Source organism: Berghia stephanieae, chromosome 6 (assembly GCF_034508935.2).
Source record: "Berghia stephanieae isolate SIO BIC M18660-M18661 chromosome 6, UCSD_Bste_1.3, whole genome shotgun sequence".
NCBI lineage: Eukaryota > Metazoa > Mollusca > Gastropoda > Nudibranchia > Aeolidiidae > Berghia > Berghia stephanieae.
In genome coordinates, this window is record NC_088365.1 from 6828611 (window position 1) to 6846110 (window position 17500).

Sequence of the window (17500 nt, forward strand, 5' to 3'; positions counted from 1 at the left end):
AAATTGCCTTTTCTGAGAAAAATAGAGAATCCTAACATAAGACGACCAAACACAACGCATGGATAATAACATGGTTTTATCAATCACCCTTCTTCACTTAAATTAAAAATCACGAACATGGGTCTCCAACCGGATTAAATGTGACACATCGCCTCAAAAGAGTATAAAGTCGGGCTGTCTTTAATTGCCCTTATACTAGAATGGGTTGGGTTTTTTTCGTTATAGACAACATTTTTTCCAATGTCAATTATGCAACGTTTACAAAGGATCTGTTCCCTTCCTGCGTATCATTTACAATTTTATCACCCATTCTAAGAATGATATTTTTGGCGCCGATCGTTGATGTTATGAGAGGAAATTAATGTTTTATTGTAGGCCAGAAATTTTTATTGTTTTTTTTTTTTTTTAGTTTTTGCCCTGCCAACGGCCATGTAGTCTAGTCATTTTTCACCGAGTATGGTGAAGTGAGAGAATGTGAGTTAAGAGCTTTGCTAAGGACGCAACTATGCACTGTTCGGGACTCAAACCCTGGACCTCCGATCCGAAACCGGGTCTCATAACACTAGACCACATAGTCGCACAACTACCTTAACTTAGTGAAGAAATTATTCAATATTACAAACGAAAGACAACAATTTTGCACGCTGGTGGTCCACTCTGTGTGCGACTATGTGGTCTAGTGGTATGACACTCGCTTTCGGATCGGAAGTTCCTGGGTTCGAGCCTCGCTCGGCGCATTGTTGAGTCCTTGGAAAAGGCTCTTTACCCACATTCTCTCACCGTACTCAGGTGTAAAATGAGTACCTGGCCGTTAACAGCGTTGTCTCTGTCGGAAATAAACTGTGTTGCTGTTGGCTAGAGACCCCTTGTAACGCGCTTTGAGCACGTTTAATGGATATTGCGCTATATAAAAGCTCAATTTTTTTTTAAAAAGCTCACTCGAAAGACACAACTTACCTGTACAAGCAGTGCTGAGAGGAGACCAATGTCCACTTGTTAGACATGTAGTGGTCACTTGAAATTCGTTTATTTTACATTTGATGGCCACTTCATCGCCAAGCCTGTACGAAGATCTGGGAACACTGACCATCTCTCCGTCAGAGGGTATAGAAGGACGTTTACATCTAACTTTCATAATGTTTTGAGGTGGAATTTCGTTTCCTGAGATTATTTAAAGATATTGAGACCAAATGTGAATATTACTTTTATCATAGAATGGAGCATTCATACCTAAACAGTATAACTTTCTTTATATATAGCATAGACATTGTCCCAAGTTTTGTATCATTCACTATAGATTTAATTTCAGAATCATCTTCACAATATCATAGACAATGATCCTAAGTCTCGTATCTTTTACTATAAATTTAATTTCAAAATCATATTGACAATATTATAGACAATGTTCCTAAGTCTCGTAACTTTTACGATAGATTCCATTTCAGAATCAAGTTTGCCCAGAGACAATAAGATTTGAAGATAAGACGAGTCAAATACATTGGATACAAACAAATTGATGCGTGCCTTGAATAATAGGCTCCAACAGTCGTGACGTCACTGCCCTCGTAATGACGCATAGTAACTTCGCAACTGGTTCTAAACTATCACGATGAGCATAAAAGTGTATTCAGAGGAGAAGAACATTATAAATCTGACCATGTTTTACTTTTATACATTCTGATCACATGGCATGTGAAAAAGTTCTAGCCAGCATGAAGAATAAAAATTACCGATTTTCTTTTTAGAACCAACCTGTTCGTTGCTTGGCGGACGTGACATCACAATATGGAATCCTATCACTTTAGTTTTTTTAAAACCTGACTGAAAACTTACTTTGGACACACACATTGCAGTCCTCCCTAGAACAGTCATCATCTGTATAACACCAAGGCCGATGACTCTTGTCTGGATTACGGCAAAAGTTTGATTCCAAATTGTATCTCTCGAATCTGTGTATGTGTGATCAAAGATTTAATAGACGAATAGTATCTTATTGGGTTTTAAAACGTAATTAATTAAAGGGGAGAAGTGGCCGAGTAAAGGCATCTAACTATGACCCGGAAGGTCCTTGGTCCGAATCCTGCTTTTTCCCTTGAGTAAGATTATTAACCCCCAATATACATAACTTGGTGATTATAGGAGATTCCTATTGACACCAGGCGTATGTTTGATAGATAATCAACAACTTTACTTCATGGGATGCCTAGGGCCACGGTATATGATGATGATGATATGAGATGCCTAGGGCCACGGTATATGATGATGATGATATGGGATGCCTAGGGTCACGGTATATGATGATGATGATGATATGGGATGCCTAGGGCCACGGTATATGATGATGATGATGATATGGGATGCCTAGGGTCACGGTATATGATGATGATGATATGAGATGCCTAGGGCCACGGTATATGATGATGATGATATGGGATGCCTAGGGCCACGGTATATGATGATGATGATATGAGATGCCTAGGGCCACGGTATATGATGATGATGATATGGGATGCCTAGGGTCACGGTATATGATGATGATGATATGGGATGCCTAGGGCCACGGTATATGATGATGATGATATGGGATGCCTAGGGCCACGGTATATGATGATGATGATATGGGATGCCTAGGGCCACGGTATATGATGATGATGATATGGGATGCCTAGGGCCACGGTATATGATGATGATGATGATATGGGATGCCTAGGGCCACGGTATATGATGATGATGATATGAGATGCCTAGGGCCACGGTATATGATGATGATGATATGAGATGCCTAGGGCCACGGTATATGATGATGATGATGATATGGGATGCCTAGGGCCACGGTATATGATGATGATGATATGAGATGCCTAGGGCCACGGTATATGATGATGATGATGATATGGGATGCCTAGGGCCACGGTATATGATGATGATGATGATATGAGATGCCTAGGGTCACGGTATATGATGATGATGATATGAGATGCCTAGGGTCACGGTATATGATGATGATGATATGAGATGCCTAGGGCCACGGTATATGATGATGATGATGATATGGGATGCCTAGGGTCACGGTATATGATGATGATGATATGGGATGCCTAGGGCCACGGTATATGATGATGATGATATGGGATGCCTAGGGCCACGGTATATGATGATGATGATATGAGTTTAGGTAAAATACTCACAACATCCACCAGCCAAAATAAACATCCCATCACACAAACTGTGTGTAACCTTTGACGTTTATAGTTTGATTGGTATAATTCAGTAAGAACTAATCATTAACAGGCTGTCTAAATATAAGGGGCAGTGTAGCTCAGAGTTTGATCACCTAGCCTAGCTCACTTTCGGCGCTGCACTGCGGCTGACGTCTGGGTTATTCCAGTCTTCCCTTGGAATAGACACTAAAGACAAATTTCCCCATCGGGATGAATAAAGGGATTTTTTTTTATAACAACAAATAGCGGGACGTCAATTTCGTTCCTTCTATAGATGCCGCGCGGAAGGGCGTAATTATCTTTTTCATACAAAATCGTACGAAGCTTGATTGCTTTGGAATGGATAAACGTGTCACTGGTGATGTTGTGACCCAACGTCTTATTCGGTTAGAATGTTGGGGTGAACCAGAAATTCTATAGTCGGTGGATCAAACCTCTGAAGTCTTGATTTTCACGATCGACGGATCAAAACTCTGAAGTCTATTTGATTTTGGGCTGATCAGCCCAAAATTAAATAAAACATGGTGTGCAAAGCTCGTATGTACGTAGACTTCAGAGTTTTGAACGCCGATTGTGAAAATCGAGACTTCAGAGGTTTGATCCGCCGATTGTTAAAATCGAGAGTTCAATGTCTTGATCCGCCTATTGTGAAAATCGAGACTTCAGAGGTTTGATCCGCCGATCATCGACTTGGGCTTACATTAAGAACTGACAATTTAATTGATAAAATTGTGTGACTTGAGTTAATTTGTTTTTTGTTGTTTTGTTGTTGTTTTTTTGTCAATAAAAACGAGATCTATCGTTTTTTCATCAGAGAAAGACTAAAAGTTCCTATATCTTTTTTACACAACTGAACTGATATTTATTTCTCTGGATCTGTTTTACATAATGCCAGATCAAATTAGTAGATTACACGTGTGATATCAATTATCCTCTATTATCCAGCGTGATTGTGAGTTGAATAATGGAATTTGGACAAATATTATCCATCAAGTAATTTCTCACCGTTCGTATTTGTGAATGCTTTTAAAGAAATTTATGGATTGTAGTAAAAGCATGCAGACATAAACACAAGAACACAGGCATAAACACGCGCACACACATATACATAAACATACACACACACACACACACGCACGCGAGCAGAAATCCCACACCCCTTCACACACACACACACACACACACACACACACACAAAACATATTCATGACTACCATATGCTTCATACCGTGATATAACCTAGTTCGACATTTCTACATTTAATACGTAGTTCATGATATAATGTCATATTTTTATACTTTTAAATCTATGTAAAAAATGAATACACTAGCTTTAAAAAAATACCCAACACGAAATATTTCGAGCTAAAAACCCTTGTTCAGTTAAAAATGTATTGTTGTTGGGTGAGGAATCGTATTGAACCTGATACGTTCCGTTTTTTTAGTATTTTGTTCCTTTATAAATTGATTACATCAATTTTGCCCATCACTTTTTACAGCCCATAACTTGTAGCAGGTTATTGCTATGTGGCCTTGTGGTATGACACTGGCTTTCGAATCGGGAGGTCCTGGGTTCGGTCCCCGCTCGTTGCATAGTTGAATTCTTGGAAAATACTCTTAACTCACATTCTCTCACCGTACTCAGGTGTAAAATGAGCACCTGACCGTCAACAGCGTTGTTTCTGTCAGCAAAGATTGTATGACTAACAGGCGTTATATCTCGTTCTACATGTTACGTGTTGCTGCTGGCCAGGTAACAACTTGTAAAGCGCATTGAGCACATTTAGTAAATAATGCGCTATATAAAACCTCTAGTTAAAGCTCTATTAGCAGTTTATTATTATTTATACTACTTACACTTTTTCCATTGACTGGTAGCATTTTCTACTTTCAGCCCAGGTTTTACAAGTTTTGTTATTTATACAAACATTTGCTTGTCCGGCATAGGTCATTCCATTGTCTTTCCTGTCATAGCAAATTGTGTCACCTGGGTAGAGAAAAGAGAATAGCTTGAGTACTTCTATATTTATTACTCCCTTCCGCCACGACATGATGATAAGATATCGTCGCCTTGGCATCCCATGAAGGAATATAGATAATTCATCAAACAAGATGCCTGATGTCAACAGGAATTACTCATGTTGTCCAAGTGAGCAAATTTGGGGTTAATAATCTTGCTCAAGGAAAAAAACACCGGGTCACAGTGCAATGGCTTAACTACTCGGCCATTTCCCCCCCCCCCCCTTAGTACTTCTATAGCGCGATATATAATCTATTAAATGTGTTCCAAGCGCTTCACAGTGGGTTCTATAGATAGTTCGAAGATGACGTCACTCAGGTCTTTATTATTGGTTTTTGCCATCCGCGTTTGTGAGTAATTCTCACTAAACTATATTATACTGACTATAAACGTTCATGGTTACACACAGTTTTGTGAGTTGATCCGTTATACTTCCGGATGACAATGTTATGAGCTTCTTAGCCAAGCGCATACTATCGATATCCAAACCTAACATGTGTATAAGGCGCTATTATAATTTTTTTTCCGGCGAGGTACTCATTTACACATAAGTCCGGTAAGATAACGTTTGTAAAAAGCCCCGTCCAATGACTCGAATTTCTGCTGCCCAAAGCAGAACTCGATCTATGAACCAGAACGTCAGATGCCATGTGGCATACAACAAGACGACAAAGACGCTGTTTGAAGCATTTTGCTTAAATCCTATAGCATTGAATTCTTAGATTATTTCACAATTCTAAATAATATTATCTTAGGTTCTTCAGATCTGAAAGAAAATGCTGAAGATTGTTTCAAAACTAAGAATAATCTCTCCAGTTTTTTCAGGTCTCAAATAAAAGACTTTAGAGTGTCTTAAAACTAGTAATAATATCTGGGTTGTTTTGTTTTGTTTTTGTTTTGTGGATCTGAAATGAAAGACTTTAGATTGTCTCAAAACTATTAATAACATCTCCAGTATTTTTATCAGATTTAAAAGAAAAGACGCTAGATTGTATTAAAATTATTAACATTATCTAAACTTCTAAAGAATTTTTAAAAATAGATACGTAATAAAACACCAAATTGTGATTAACGGAATCAAAGTGACGGTATGTCGGGATGAGAAAAATTAACGATAAGTATTGAAATGTAAGCTTCAAGTTATTAAACGAAGAGAGATACCGTGGACGTTTCGGGTTTCCCCTTTATCAACAAAACACGATAAATGAAACACTAAGGACGAATGAGATATGTGTGAATGACGTAGTTGAAGCGAATAAACAAAAATCAATGATGGGACAGAAAAGACATGTCGGGATAAGAGAGATGAAGAATATTGAAATTAAAGATTAGAATGTTGAAATTCAACTTTTAAGTTATATATATATATATATATATATATATATATATATATATATATATATATATATATAATATACAAATAATTTCCCTACTGAATAATCGAATAATTAACAATGTTTATGATATTATCTTGTTATGGTCCTTATTATTTCAATTACCTGATTTTGGGATTGTGCAAACGGTGGACATTTTAACGTCATTGCAGTTTATACTGGCCCATGATTTATCTTCATTCATAACAACACATGCGTTACTTCCCCGTGTGCTTTTGGGCTCATCTAATAGATCAATGGTGATATAAAAAATGAATATGATTTTAATCATAGCTGTCACAATGCTGGTAATTAGATACAGAAGGACAAATCACAGTTACCAAAACTATTGTATAAATTAACGCCAATTTTTGTGGGTTCGCTAAGATTAGAAAAGATCGCGTTCGTCGCCGGCATTATTATTATTATTATTATGATTATTATTATTATTATTATTATTATTATTATTATTATTATTATTATTATTATTATTATTATTATCATTATTATTATTATTATTATTATTATTATTATTATTATTATTATTAATATTATTATCATTATTATTATTATTATTATTATTATTATTATTATTATTATTATTATTATTATTATTATTATTATTATTATTATTATTATTATTATTGTTGTTGTTATTATTATTATCATTATTATTATTATTATTATTATCATCATCATTATCATCATCATCATCATTATTATTATTATTATTATTATTATTATTATTATTATTATTATTATTACAGTTATTATTATTTTCCTTATCATCATCATTATTGTTTAATACTTTTATCTTTAAGAAAGACTTACCATTATCCCAGTTAGTCCATTTGACTGGTGATCCATCTGCCCACATATAAGCTTCTAAATGTTTATCATCTATTGCCCCAATCCATAATCTTTGACCAGCGCTGCGGATATGTTTAAAATAATAAACAATATACACATTTTATTGAAATAAATTAAAAAAGATAAATTAAATATGCTAGATATTAATGCAAATTAATATATCAACTATCTACAATATCTATCTCTTTTGGCATAGACTGATTAATGCGTTGCTTTGTAGGTAATCATTCAGATAATTATTTTTACCATTACAATTTCATGATATTGATACGATATTATTGCATACACTGCTGCTATTAATAGCAATGTGGATTCGTTATATGTGTGTAAATGTTGCATTTTTATTTGTAACGTGCTTTGAGGATCGCACAGTGATGAAATTGCGCGATATAAATACCATGTATTATTATTATTATTATAATTATTATTATTATCATTATTATTATTATTATTATTATTATTATTATTATTATTATTATTATTATTATTATTATCATTATTATTATCATCTTCATAAATCCTTACCCAAGTGAACTGATGATGTCATTTTCTACCTTGCTTTTTGGGAGGGCGATGAAACCATCCATCTTTTTACATTCATCCTGTGCATCTGGGAAGGATAAAATTCTGCCTGGCAATGAACCGTGACAGGCATCATTCACTATCTTGAATCCAAGGGGACATTCTGGGGATTTTTTCATTGTGGATATAAAATAGTTCTTACGGTTTAGAATATATAAGACATGGTGAAAGAAATCCCTTTATTCATCCCATAGGGGAATTTTGTCTGTAAGTTTTATTCCAAGGGAATACGGGAATAACCCAGGCGTTAGCCGCAGTGCAGCGCCGCAAATTGAGATAGTGCGAGTTGACTTGCTTAAGGTCAAACAGCGCAGCGGCGGCGGGTGATCGAACTCGGTACCTTTCGGCAACGAAGCAAAGACCGTACCGCTGAGCCACGTTGGCCCCCACCCCCCACCCCCTATGAAACAGCTGTGTTGTTATTGAGTTTTTTTCTCTCCTTATATAGGGATTTCTGATTATGATTTTATCTTACGCCGTCCTGCAGAGCCATTAGGCCCATGGAGCCGTCGTTAAACGTGAAACAGGCAATTCTAATTTCTTACCACCCTTTGGATAGGACGCTGGTCCAATGCAAATTACTTTTTGCCAGACCTAAGATACCCAGCTGCAAATTCACTGTAAGATGAACAGAGGGAAGGGGGTGATCGATATCTGTCTCTGTGCGTGTGAAGTGAGTGCTCTACCCACTGAGCTTGTTACTTTTTAGAATGAGAATATATGAGACATGAGGCAATGATAATGTTGAACTGGTTATCTTACCAATATCTAGGACTTTTTAGATTAGAATTATATCTTAATAGAAGGAACGAAATGGATATCGCAGAGCTCTTGTTATTCTAATTAGACAGCTATTTTAATTAGTGGTTGTCACTAAATTCTATCAATCAGACTATGCACGTTTAAAGTTTCATATAGATTTGTCTGTTGGTATGTTATGTCCGGCTGACGCATTTTGTGAGCATTTTAGCTAAACGCCTGGCATCAATATTGGTCTTTATTCTTTTCCAACCCATTCCAATCCTCGGGCAAGGATAAATGTCGGAACCCACTCTCTGATGTAGCGATCCATAAAAGTCTGTGTGTATATTTTGATGAATAATCAAGAGGGGGAAAAGTGCAAAGTGACAGTAATAGGGGATTTATCGTTGTTAATTTTTTGCTCTTGTTGTTGTTGTTATTCTTGTTGTTGCTATTGTTGTTGTTGTCGTGTTTGTTTGTGTTTCTAATAGAAGTAGTGATGCTGCTGCTATTGCTGCTGATGATCATCACGATATTGATGATGATGATGACGATGATGATGATGATGATGATGATGATGATGATGATGATGATGATGATGATAATGATGATGATGATGATGATGATGATGATGATGATGATGATGATGATGATGATGATGATGATGATGATGATGATGACGATGCCGATGATGATGATGATGATGATGATGATGATGATGATGATGATGATGATGATGATGATGATGATGATGATGACGTCGATGGTGGTGTTGACGACGACGACGATAATGATGACGACAACGATGACGAGGATGCCGATGATGTTGTTGATGACGACGACGACGATGATGATGATGATGATGGTGGTGATGACGGTTCTGTTTAAGTCGTTGTCTTTACATTTATCATTGCTGAATATGATAATAATGCTGTTTTTTCCAACTGTTGTCGTTATTGTTGTTCTTGTTATTGTAGTTGGTGTTATTGTTAATGGCATTATCTAACTATCATTCATCAAAGCTCAGACTCGCTCCACCTACCATCACACTGTAAAGGTTCACCACTCAGCTTTCCATTGAGGAGACAGGCCCGACGTCCATGTCCTTTGGTTGGATATGTAAATCTTTCACATCGGTAGTTCACAACTTCTCCCACTGATATTGTGCTTTGGGTGGTCTGAGTTAGCACGTTAGGGTTTCCATTCTGGACATTACATTCTGTTATAAAAGATTTAATTAAAAAAAAACAATACAAATGAGCCTGAGAAGGATTCTATAAATAGGTTTTAGAAAATAGACGAAAGTTGTACAGAATTTGAGCATGAGCTTTTATATAGGGTAATGTCTACTAAACGTGCTCAAAGCGCTTTACAAAGTGACACGTGATGTAGAACAACGACGCCTGTTAGGCGATATTACATTTTCCCCCGATAGAGACAACGCTGTTAACGGGCCAGGTACTCATTTTCACCTGAGTATGGTGAGAGACTGTGAGTAAAGAGCCTTTTCCAAGGACTCAACTATGCACCGAGCGAGGCTCGAACCCAAAATCTCCCGATCTGAAAGCGAGTGTAATACCACAAGACCATATAACCGCACAGAACAGTTACCTTGTGGAAATGAGACGTTTTTAAGATGTCTGAAGAATCTTTAACATAATTCACTCAAAACCACCCATTAAAATGCGAGTCATGTCCAAGATGTTAAGCGTTGCTGCTGGCCAAGGACCCATTGTAATGCGCTTTAAGCATGTCAGTGGATTTAAAAGCTCAAGTTTAAGTTTAAAGAATCTATAAGATAATGGGGGCGATTTCTATTCATGTTTTCGTCCAACCAGGTCATCAATCACATGATTTGTTGCTGTCCAACAATTGGATATTTCTTGACAAATGTAAACACGATGCTTTGTTTACAAAAGTTATAAACAAACCAATGTGTCAAGCTGAATAAAATGGTCAATCGTGATGTTAGGGATTTAAAAAGCTATGAACATTTCTCACTATGTGGGTCACTTTGAGCACATTTTGCAATGTGGCCAATGACCTCGAGCACATGGAAATTTAATATAGATCATGCCCATTGACTCAATGTGAAAATCCTCACCAATTCCGAATATATTCAAGAAACATTTGAAAACACATCTTTTTAGAATAGCATTGTAGTTTTGGAGTGTAAACCTTTGTTATGTGTATTATAATTATTTTTTCACTTATCGTGTAATGCGCCCCAGAGCTCTCTATCCAGCGAGGGGTTGGCACAATTAGAAGTGTTTAGGTTATTATTATTATTATTATTATTATTATTATTATTATTATTATTATTATTATTATTATTATTAAAATCATCCATTAAAGTGGCTGTTTAAAAACTAGAGTCTGACTCATAGCAATGGTACAAGCTAAAATATCTAAACATCAAGTTATATTTCGACAGACGGAAACATTTTATGCACGACAACTCCATAAAACAAATTATTGATCTTACTGGCACGTTCATTACGGCAAAAATCACAAGTCCGTCGACAGTATTGCTTGGCAAAGTCTGTGAAGTCTTCACAAAGTTGTGGATTGTCTGTCAAATGTTTCTGGCAATTCATTCCCAGAATGTCCACACATTTTATACCTGAAAATACTAAATTAGATTACAGTGAATGACATAATCAGTCGGATGGTGAAAAGGTTTGAAATGAGATATTGCCAAGTTTAGTTATAAGGTCAATTTTTATCAAAAATGGATGCTTGTCATATATGATTAAATCAACCCTTTTTGTACATCTTCAAGAAATATCAAAGCTTAATTTCACATCTAAATATGTTTACAGCTAGTCAAGTTGAAAAAGTATGAAATTTGAGAAAATTTGCTGGATACCTATCCCATACATCTGACGATATCATATTCATGAAAAGTCAACCAATTTACTTCAAATAAAGATTAAAATGCTCTGGCGAGCGTAATCTTTCAGAAAATGCAAAAAAAAAAATGCAAATCTAAAATCTTCACCTTCCGACGGATTATGCATGCACTGAAATTAAATAGGAAATATCGATTCTATCATATGCTCATTCTCATTAAATACTTAAGACAATAGATCCGCAATGCGTTTTCATATGAGTCACGTAAAAGTTTACAGTGTGTGTTGAACCCGTGACCTCAAGAAGTCGGGGAGAGAAGGCTCTAGTTAGACTAAGCTTTGAAGCGACTTTTTTTGGGGGGGGGGGGGTTCGTGGATAGCTCATTACGGTAGAATCACGATCTCCCTGACCAGGCGGAGTTGTCGTACCAGTAAGGTCGCGGGTTCCAGCCCCCATCGCCGCTGCGAAGTTTTTATTCTCTGTTGTCTTCTGGAACTTTCCTACTCACTTTATTTCTTGTCAAAAGTTTGCATTATGACCTTCAATCGACAATCCTCTCTAGTGTAATGGTAGTGCGTCTGACCGGTAATCGGGAGGTCTAAGGAACGATCCCTAGTCGAGGCACACGGATTTTTTGGGATGTTTTTTTTTCTTGTATTTTTCTTTCTTGCTTTGGCAGGTACCCTTTTATACACACTTGTTTAGATCTTTATCTAACACCAGCAGGTGACAGCGCCCTATTTTCTCATTTTCATTATTTTTTAAATGGAAAAGATCATGTGATTGATATGTGACACGTGTTGTGTGTGATGCGTGATACTTTTTTTTTTCAATGTAATTGGCCAACATAATAACATACAATAACAGTAAATATGTAAAATTATGAAAACAATTAAAAATAAATAAAATAAAAATAAAATTTCCTTTATTCATCCCAAATGGAAAATTTGTCTAGGGAAGACTGGAATAACCCTGGCGTCAGCCGCAGTGCAGCGCCACAAATTGAGCTAGGGCGAGGTGACTTGCTCAAGGCCAAACAGGGCAGCGGCGGGTGATCGAACTCGGTACCTTTCGGGTACCAAGCAAAGACCGTACCACTGAGTCACGCTGACCCCTACACCTCTCTAATATCATTTTTTTTCCAATACAATTGGCCAAAATAATAAAAAATAATAATTATAAAAAATAAATAAATAAACTTTAAAAAATAATAATAAATTAGAAATGATGATAATAATAATAAAAATAATAATAATAATAATAATAATAATAATAATAATAATAATAATAATAATAATAATAATAATAATAATAATAATAATAATAATATAATAATAATAATAATAATAATAGTAATAATAATAATAATAATAATAATAATAATAATAATAATAATAATAATAATAATAATAATAATAATAATAATAATAATTAATAATAATAATAATGACACTTTTTGAGTGCTATTCTTATGAACCAAACATCTCAGGGTACTTTATTTATAATGAATTAACGAACAAAGGTGGTCAAGTTAAACAGGAAAACAAAGGACATAGGCGTCAAGTAGCATATAAACATTACAGGTGGTATGGTATAAAATGAGTTGTGTATTGCTATCTGTTTATAGCAGGTTTAGAGTTTGAGATCTTTAGACTTATCCCATTAAAATCGTTAGAAACTTACCGAAAGCTGGCACGGCACACACAAATCTTGTAGGGACCAAACAAAGAAAACTGGCCCATCTGCCCTTTGTCCTCATCCAAACACAACGGCTAATACCAGACTGTTTCTCAGGATGTCCTCGAGAAAAAGAAACAAACAACAAAAGATCAGTAATTAATTTATGAACGTATCCGATAATTCAAAAGAATTTAGTAATAGGACTTTCAAACAATCTACTTGGAGATTGTTTAATCAAATGTATTTTATCCAGAGATATATACACCGATAATGACAGCAGCAGCCTCTTATGGTTCACACTATTATGTTATGACGATCGACCCAATCAGCAAAGTCCGGTCCGCATTCGTGCACCGTCGCAAACCCGCCTGGTAGCATCGTCACAACACACCTTTCGACTAGATGCTCTGCCGTCTCGGGTTCTTGCCCACAGCGTGGACATATTGGACAGGAAGTTAGACCCCACCGATGTAACGCACTTGCCGTTAGGCAGCTCCTCGACCGAAGTCGATTCGCAGCTACCCAGTGTCTCCCCTTACTGGTATCAAAGCCACCGATAATGGCAGATGCTGATGTGCACCGATACATATCTTCCATATATTATGTTTTGTATCCCAATTCGTGTTAAATATACTGAACAGCAAACAAACTGCACAACTTTTGCAACCACCATAAGTTATTAGTTTGAACAGTAACCAACAAGACTGCAGCAGTTCAGACTCGAGTCTGAATAGTCTCCCGTTGGCTTTTCGGACTCAAATTCCAATGCGCACGTGCAATCAACCGATTATTCGGACTCAGTCTGAATAATCTTCTGTGGTAGTATAATTTTTGCTTGTTTGTTGTTGTCTAGATTTGTTGGGTTTTCGTTTTGATTTTGTTTTTTGGGCGGGGGGGGTTGTGTTATTTTTATTTTTTTTTTTTTAAATATTTTAATTATTGATAATTGCATAAAATAGGCTAATGCAAATCAAAATTACGATTGTAGTAATAATCAACAGGTCGTCTCAACCCCCTTTATTTGACAAGAAAGGCAAAATCATGCATCAATTGGAAGTCCAGATAGAACTTAAAAAGAAAAGAGTTGCAACTCTTCAAAAGTAACAAAAGTCAGTCAATGTAACTGTGGTTCTTATCTTTTGAAAAGATTTTCTAACACCATAACGTGATTTCCAAATAAAATCAGGACAAAGAAAATTGTAAAAATACATATTCTGATAGTGTGAGACAGGCAACAACCTTCTACCGTCCAAAGTAGGGATATGAGCTGAGTCAGTCTGATATGGGCGAGATCTATTTCTAATTCTTTATCACTCCCACCCTCTGCCAACTGCCCACATTGTGTCGTCCTCCCCTCTGTATGCTCACGAACGTTAGAGTTTGAGTCCGAATAGCCACGGGAAACTATTCAGACTCGAGTCCGAATTGCCACGTCAAACTAAGAAATAACCATGGAAAACTGTTTATCAATCAAACCAGGCTATGACATAAAGTCTTTGACTCTACAAAGTGTTTGATATTCAGCTAATAAGATGACGTATCAAAATGCCGCATGTCATGATTAAACCATTCTTCTTTTTCTTTGCATCATGGAACAACACGACGTCAGAGGTGAACCTGAGTGCACAAAAATATCCCTGTTTTGAATGGAAGAAGTTTTAAGACAATACTAAATGTGTTTTTAACCATCTCAACTGGCCTACTTGTTTCTCATGCTATATCTTATTCAGTTTGTTCCATCCCTTCTGTTATAACAAAATCGATCGGTTAACCAAATAAGAAAAGAACTAAGCGGACGACACATCACTGGTTGGTCAAGTCGTAGCATTGGTAAACATTTTGGGTTGCGCTACTCCTCTATCTTTAATTTGGTACGCAGAAGAAGAAGAAGTAGTAGAAGAAGAAGAAGAAGAAGAAGAAGAAGAAGAAGAAGAAGAAGAAGAAAAAGAAGAAGAAGAAGAAAAAGAAGAAGAAGAAGAAGAAGAGGAAGAAAGACAAATAAGAAGAAGAAGAACTCGAGCTACCTTTTTCCCAGTTGGTCCACGTTACATGTGTGCCATCAGTATGTGTCCAAAGTTCCTTTGGTGGTCTATCGTCTATTCCAAGCCAGATGGTAAGACCTTTGCTGTTTGAAATTATATTATAAAGTACACGATGTGAATATTTATTCATGAACAGAATGTGTTTTTTATTGTTTTTTCGTATTTAATCAATGCTAAGATACAGAAGAACGAGTGGTGACCGTATACATTTATACAAAATTGGCCATAGTATTAATCTAATTGACCACAATACACTGCCGTGTACAATTTACTCACGGAAACCAATACAATTTTTTTTACATCACAGCCTTCTACAATTATTCGGCTTATTCTTTATTGTAATGGACAGTAAATACATGGGACAGTTTAAAGGCTTATATCCAAAGACTCCCAAAAATTAAATCATTAAAAAATGCAATAAACAGAGAGCTCCATAACTTAAATTATGAATACGTTTTTAATTCATATATTCTTGATTGTTTATGATGTAAATGATGATCATAGTAATGACTATATATGGGAAGCTTTGATATGAATCTTTCTTTCTTTTTCACTGGCTATTTAAAGACCTTTGACTTAAGCAACCCTCACTATGGAATGTTATATTAATGTTATTTAATGTTATGCCATTAATTCCATGCAGTACACAGAATATGTGTCAGTGTATGACATAATCAGTTGGAAGGTGAAAATTTTGGATTGCATTTTTGTTTTTTTGTTTTTGTTTTTTGATTTTCTAAAAGAATATGCTCACCATCTTCATTTGAAGTAAATCGGGTGATTTTTATGAAGTTATGGTCAGACGTATGGGAAGATATTAAGTAAATTTTCTCAAATTTCATACTTTTTCAACTTGACTAGTTGTAAAAAATATTTAGAAGTGAAATTAAACTTTCTATTTCACGAAGATGTACAAAAAGGATTGATTTAATAATTTATGACAAGAACTCCTTTTTGGTAAAAATTGACCTTCTTAGTAACTTGCCAATATCTCAGTTCAAACCTTTTCACCACCCGACTGATTATGTTTTTCACTGTAACATATAGTAATTTCTATTTAGGTGCCCATATTAGCAGCTCTGATAACCACACTAAGCCATGACCTTGATGTTATATGATTGCCTTATACAGAACACAGAACCAATAAAGACGTACTGGAAAAGGTGCAAGATCGTGCAGGACGACAGGAACCCCTGATCACCACAGTTAGAAGGAGAAAACTGTCATGGTTTGGCCACAATGTGAGGCATTAAGTTTTGTGCAGAACGATGATGGAGGGTACCCTTAAAGGAGGAAGAAGAAGAGGATGGACAATATCAAGGAATGGACAGAACTGAAGATGGAAGAACTCTCGGAGAAGGCCAACAATAGAAAAGAATGGCGGAAAGTGGTGAGAGCTGCATCCCGTGTATCCCTCCGACGATCATCAGATCATGAGAATGAATTGAATGAAATGCACAATATTATACGCTGATATGTGCATTACAGCAATGAGCAATCCCATTACAAATTGATTGATTATACCTGCAAATAAGTAAACGTCTATTTCTACTGTATTCTTCTTAGATTACGGACACATAAATATTTGCAGTTCTGATAACCGAACACAAAAAAAGATATATTTGGGGACAGGTAGGTAATATGGTAATTTTCCATATTTCATAAATTTCACTTTCAATTTCCATAAGGAAAACTATATATTTCAGATCATACTGACCCTTATACCTTGTATAGTGCCAATATCCAATATATATATATATATATATATATATATATATATATATATATATATATATATATATATATATATTCAAAGCGCATAATAATAATAATGATAATAATAATAATAATAATAATAATATTAATAATAATAATAATAATAATAATAATAATAATAATAATAATAATAATAATAATAATAATAATAATAATAATAATGATAATGATAATAATATATAATCATAATAATAAAAGTGATAATAATAATAATAATATAATAATAATAATAATAATAATAATAATAATAATAATAATAATAATAAGAATGATAATGATAATAATATATAATCATAATAATAATAGTGATAATAATAATAATAATAATAATAATAATAATAAT

The 17500-nt window shown here is 35.2% G+C and overlaps 1 protein-coding gene across 1 annotated transcript in view; it reads right to left on the minus strand.

Moving 5' to 3' along the window:
• Positions 1 to 17500, minus strand: part of LOC144975582 (C-type mannose receptor 2-like) — a 69668-nt gene that overhangs the window by 49287 nt on the left and 2881 nt on the right. The window contains exons 2-11 of the mRNA XM_078919746.1: positions 15364 to 15464; positions 13343 to 13459; positions 11292 to 11438; positions 9849 to 10025; positions 8009 to 8168; positions 7445 to 7545; positions 6740 to 6859; positions 5078 to 5207; positions 1834 to 1949; positions 958 to 1161 (exon numbers count right to left, since the gene is read on the minus strand). Of these exons, the coding sequence (XP_078775872.1) occupies positions 958 to 1161; positions 1834 to 1949; positions 5078 to 5207; positions 6740 to 6859; positions 7445 to 7545; positions 8009 to 8168; positions 9849 to 10025; positions 11292 to 11438; positions 13343 to 13459; positions 15364 to 15464 (1373 nt within the window). The remainder of the gene's footprint in view (positions 1 to 957; positions 1162 to 1833; positions 1950 to 5077; positions 5208 to 6739; positions 6860 to 7444; positions 7546 to 8008; positions 8169 to 9848; positions 10026 to 11291; positions 11439 to 13342; positions 13460 to 15363; positions 15465 to 17500) is intronic.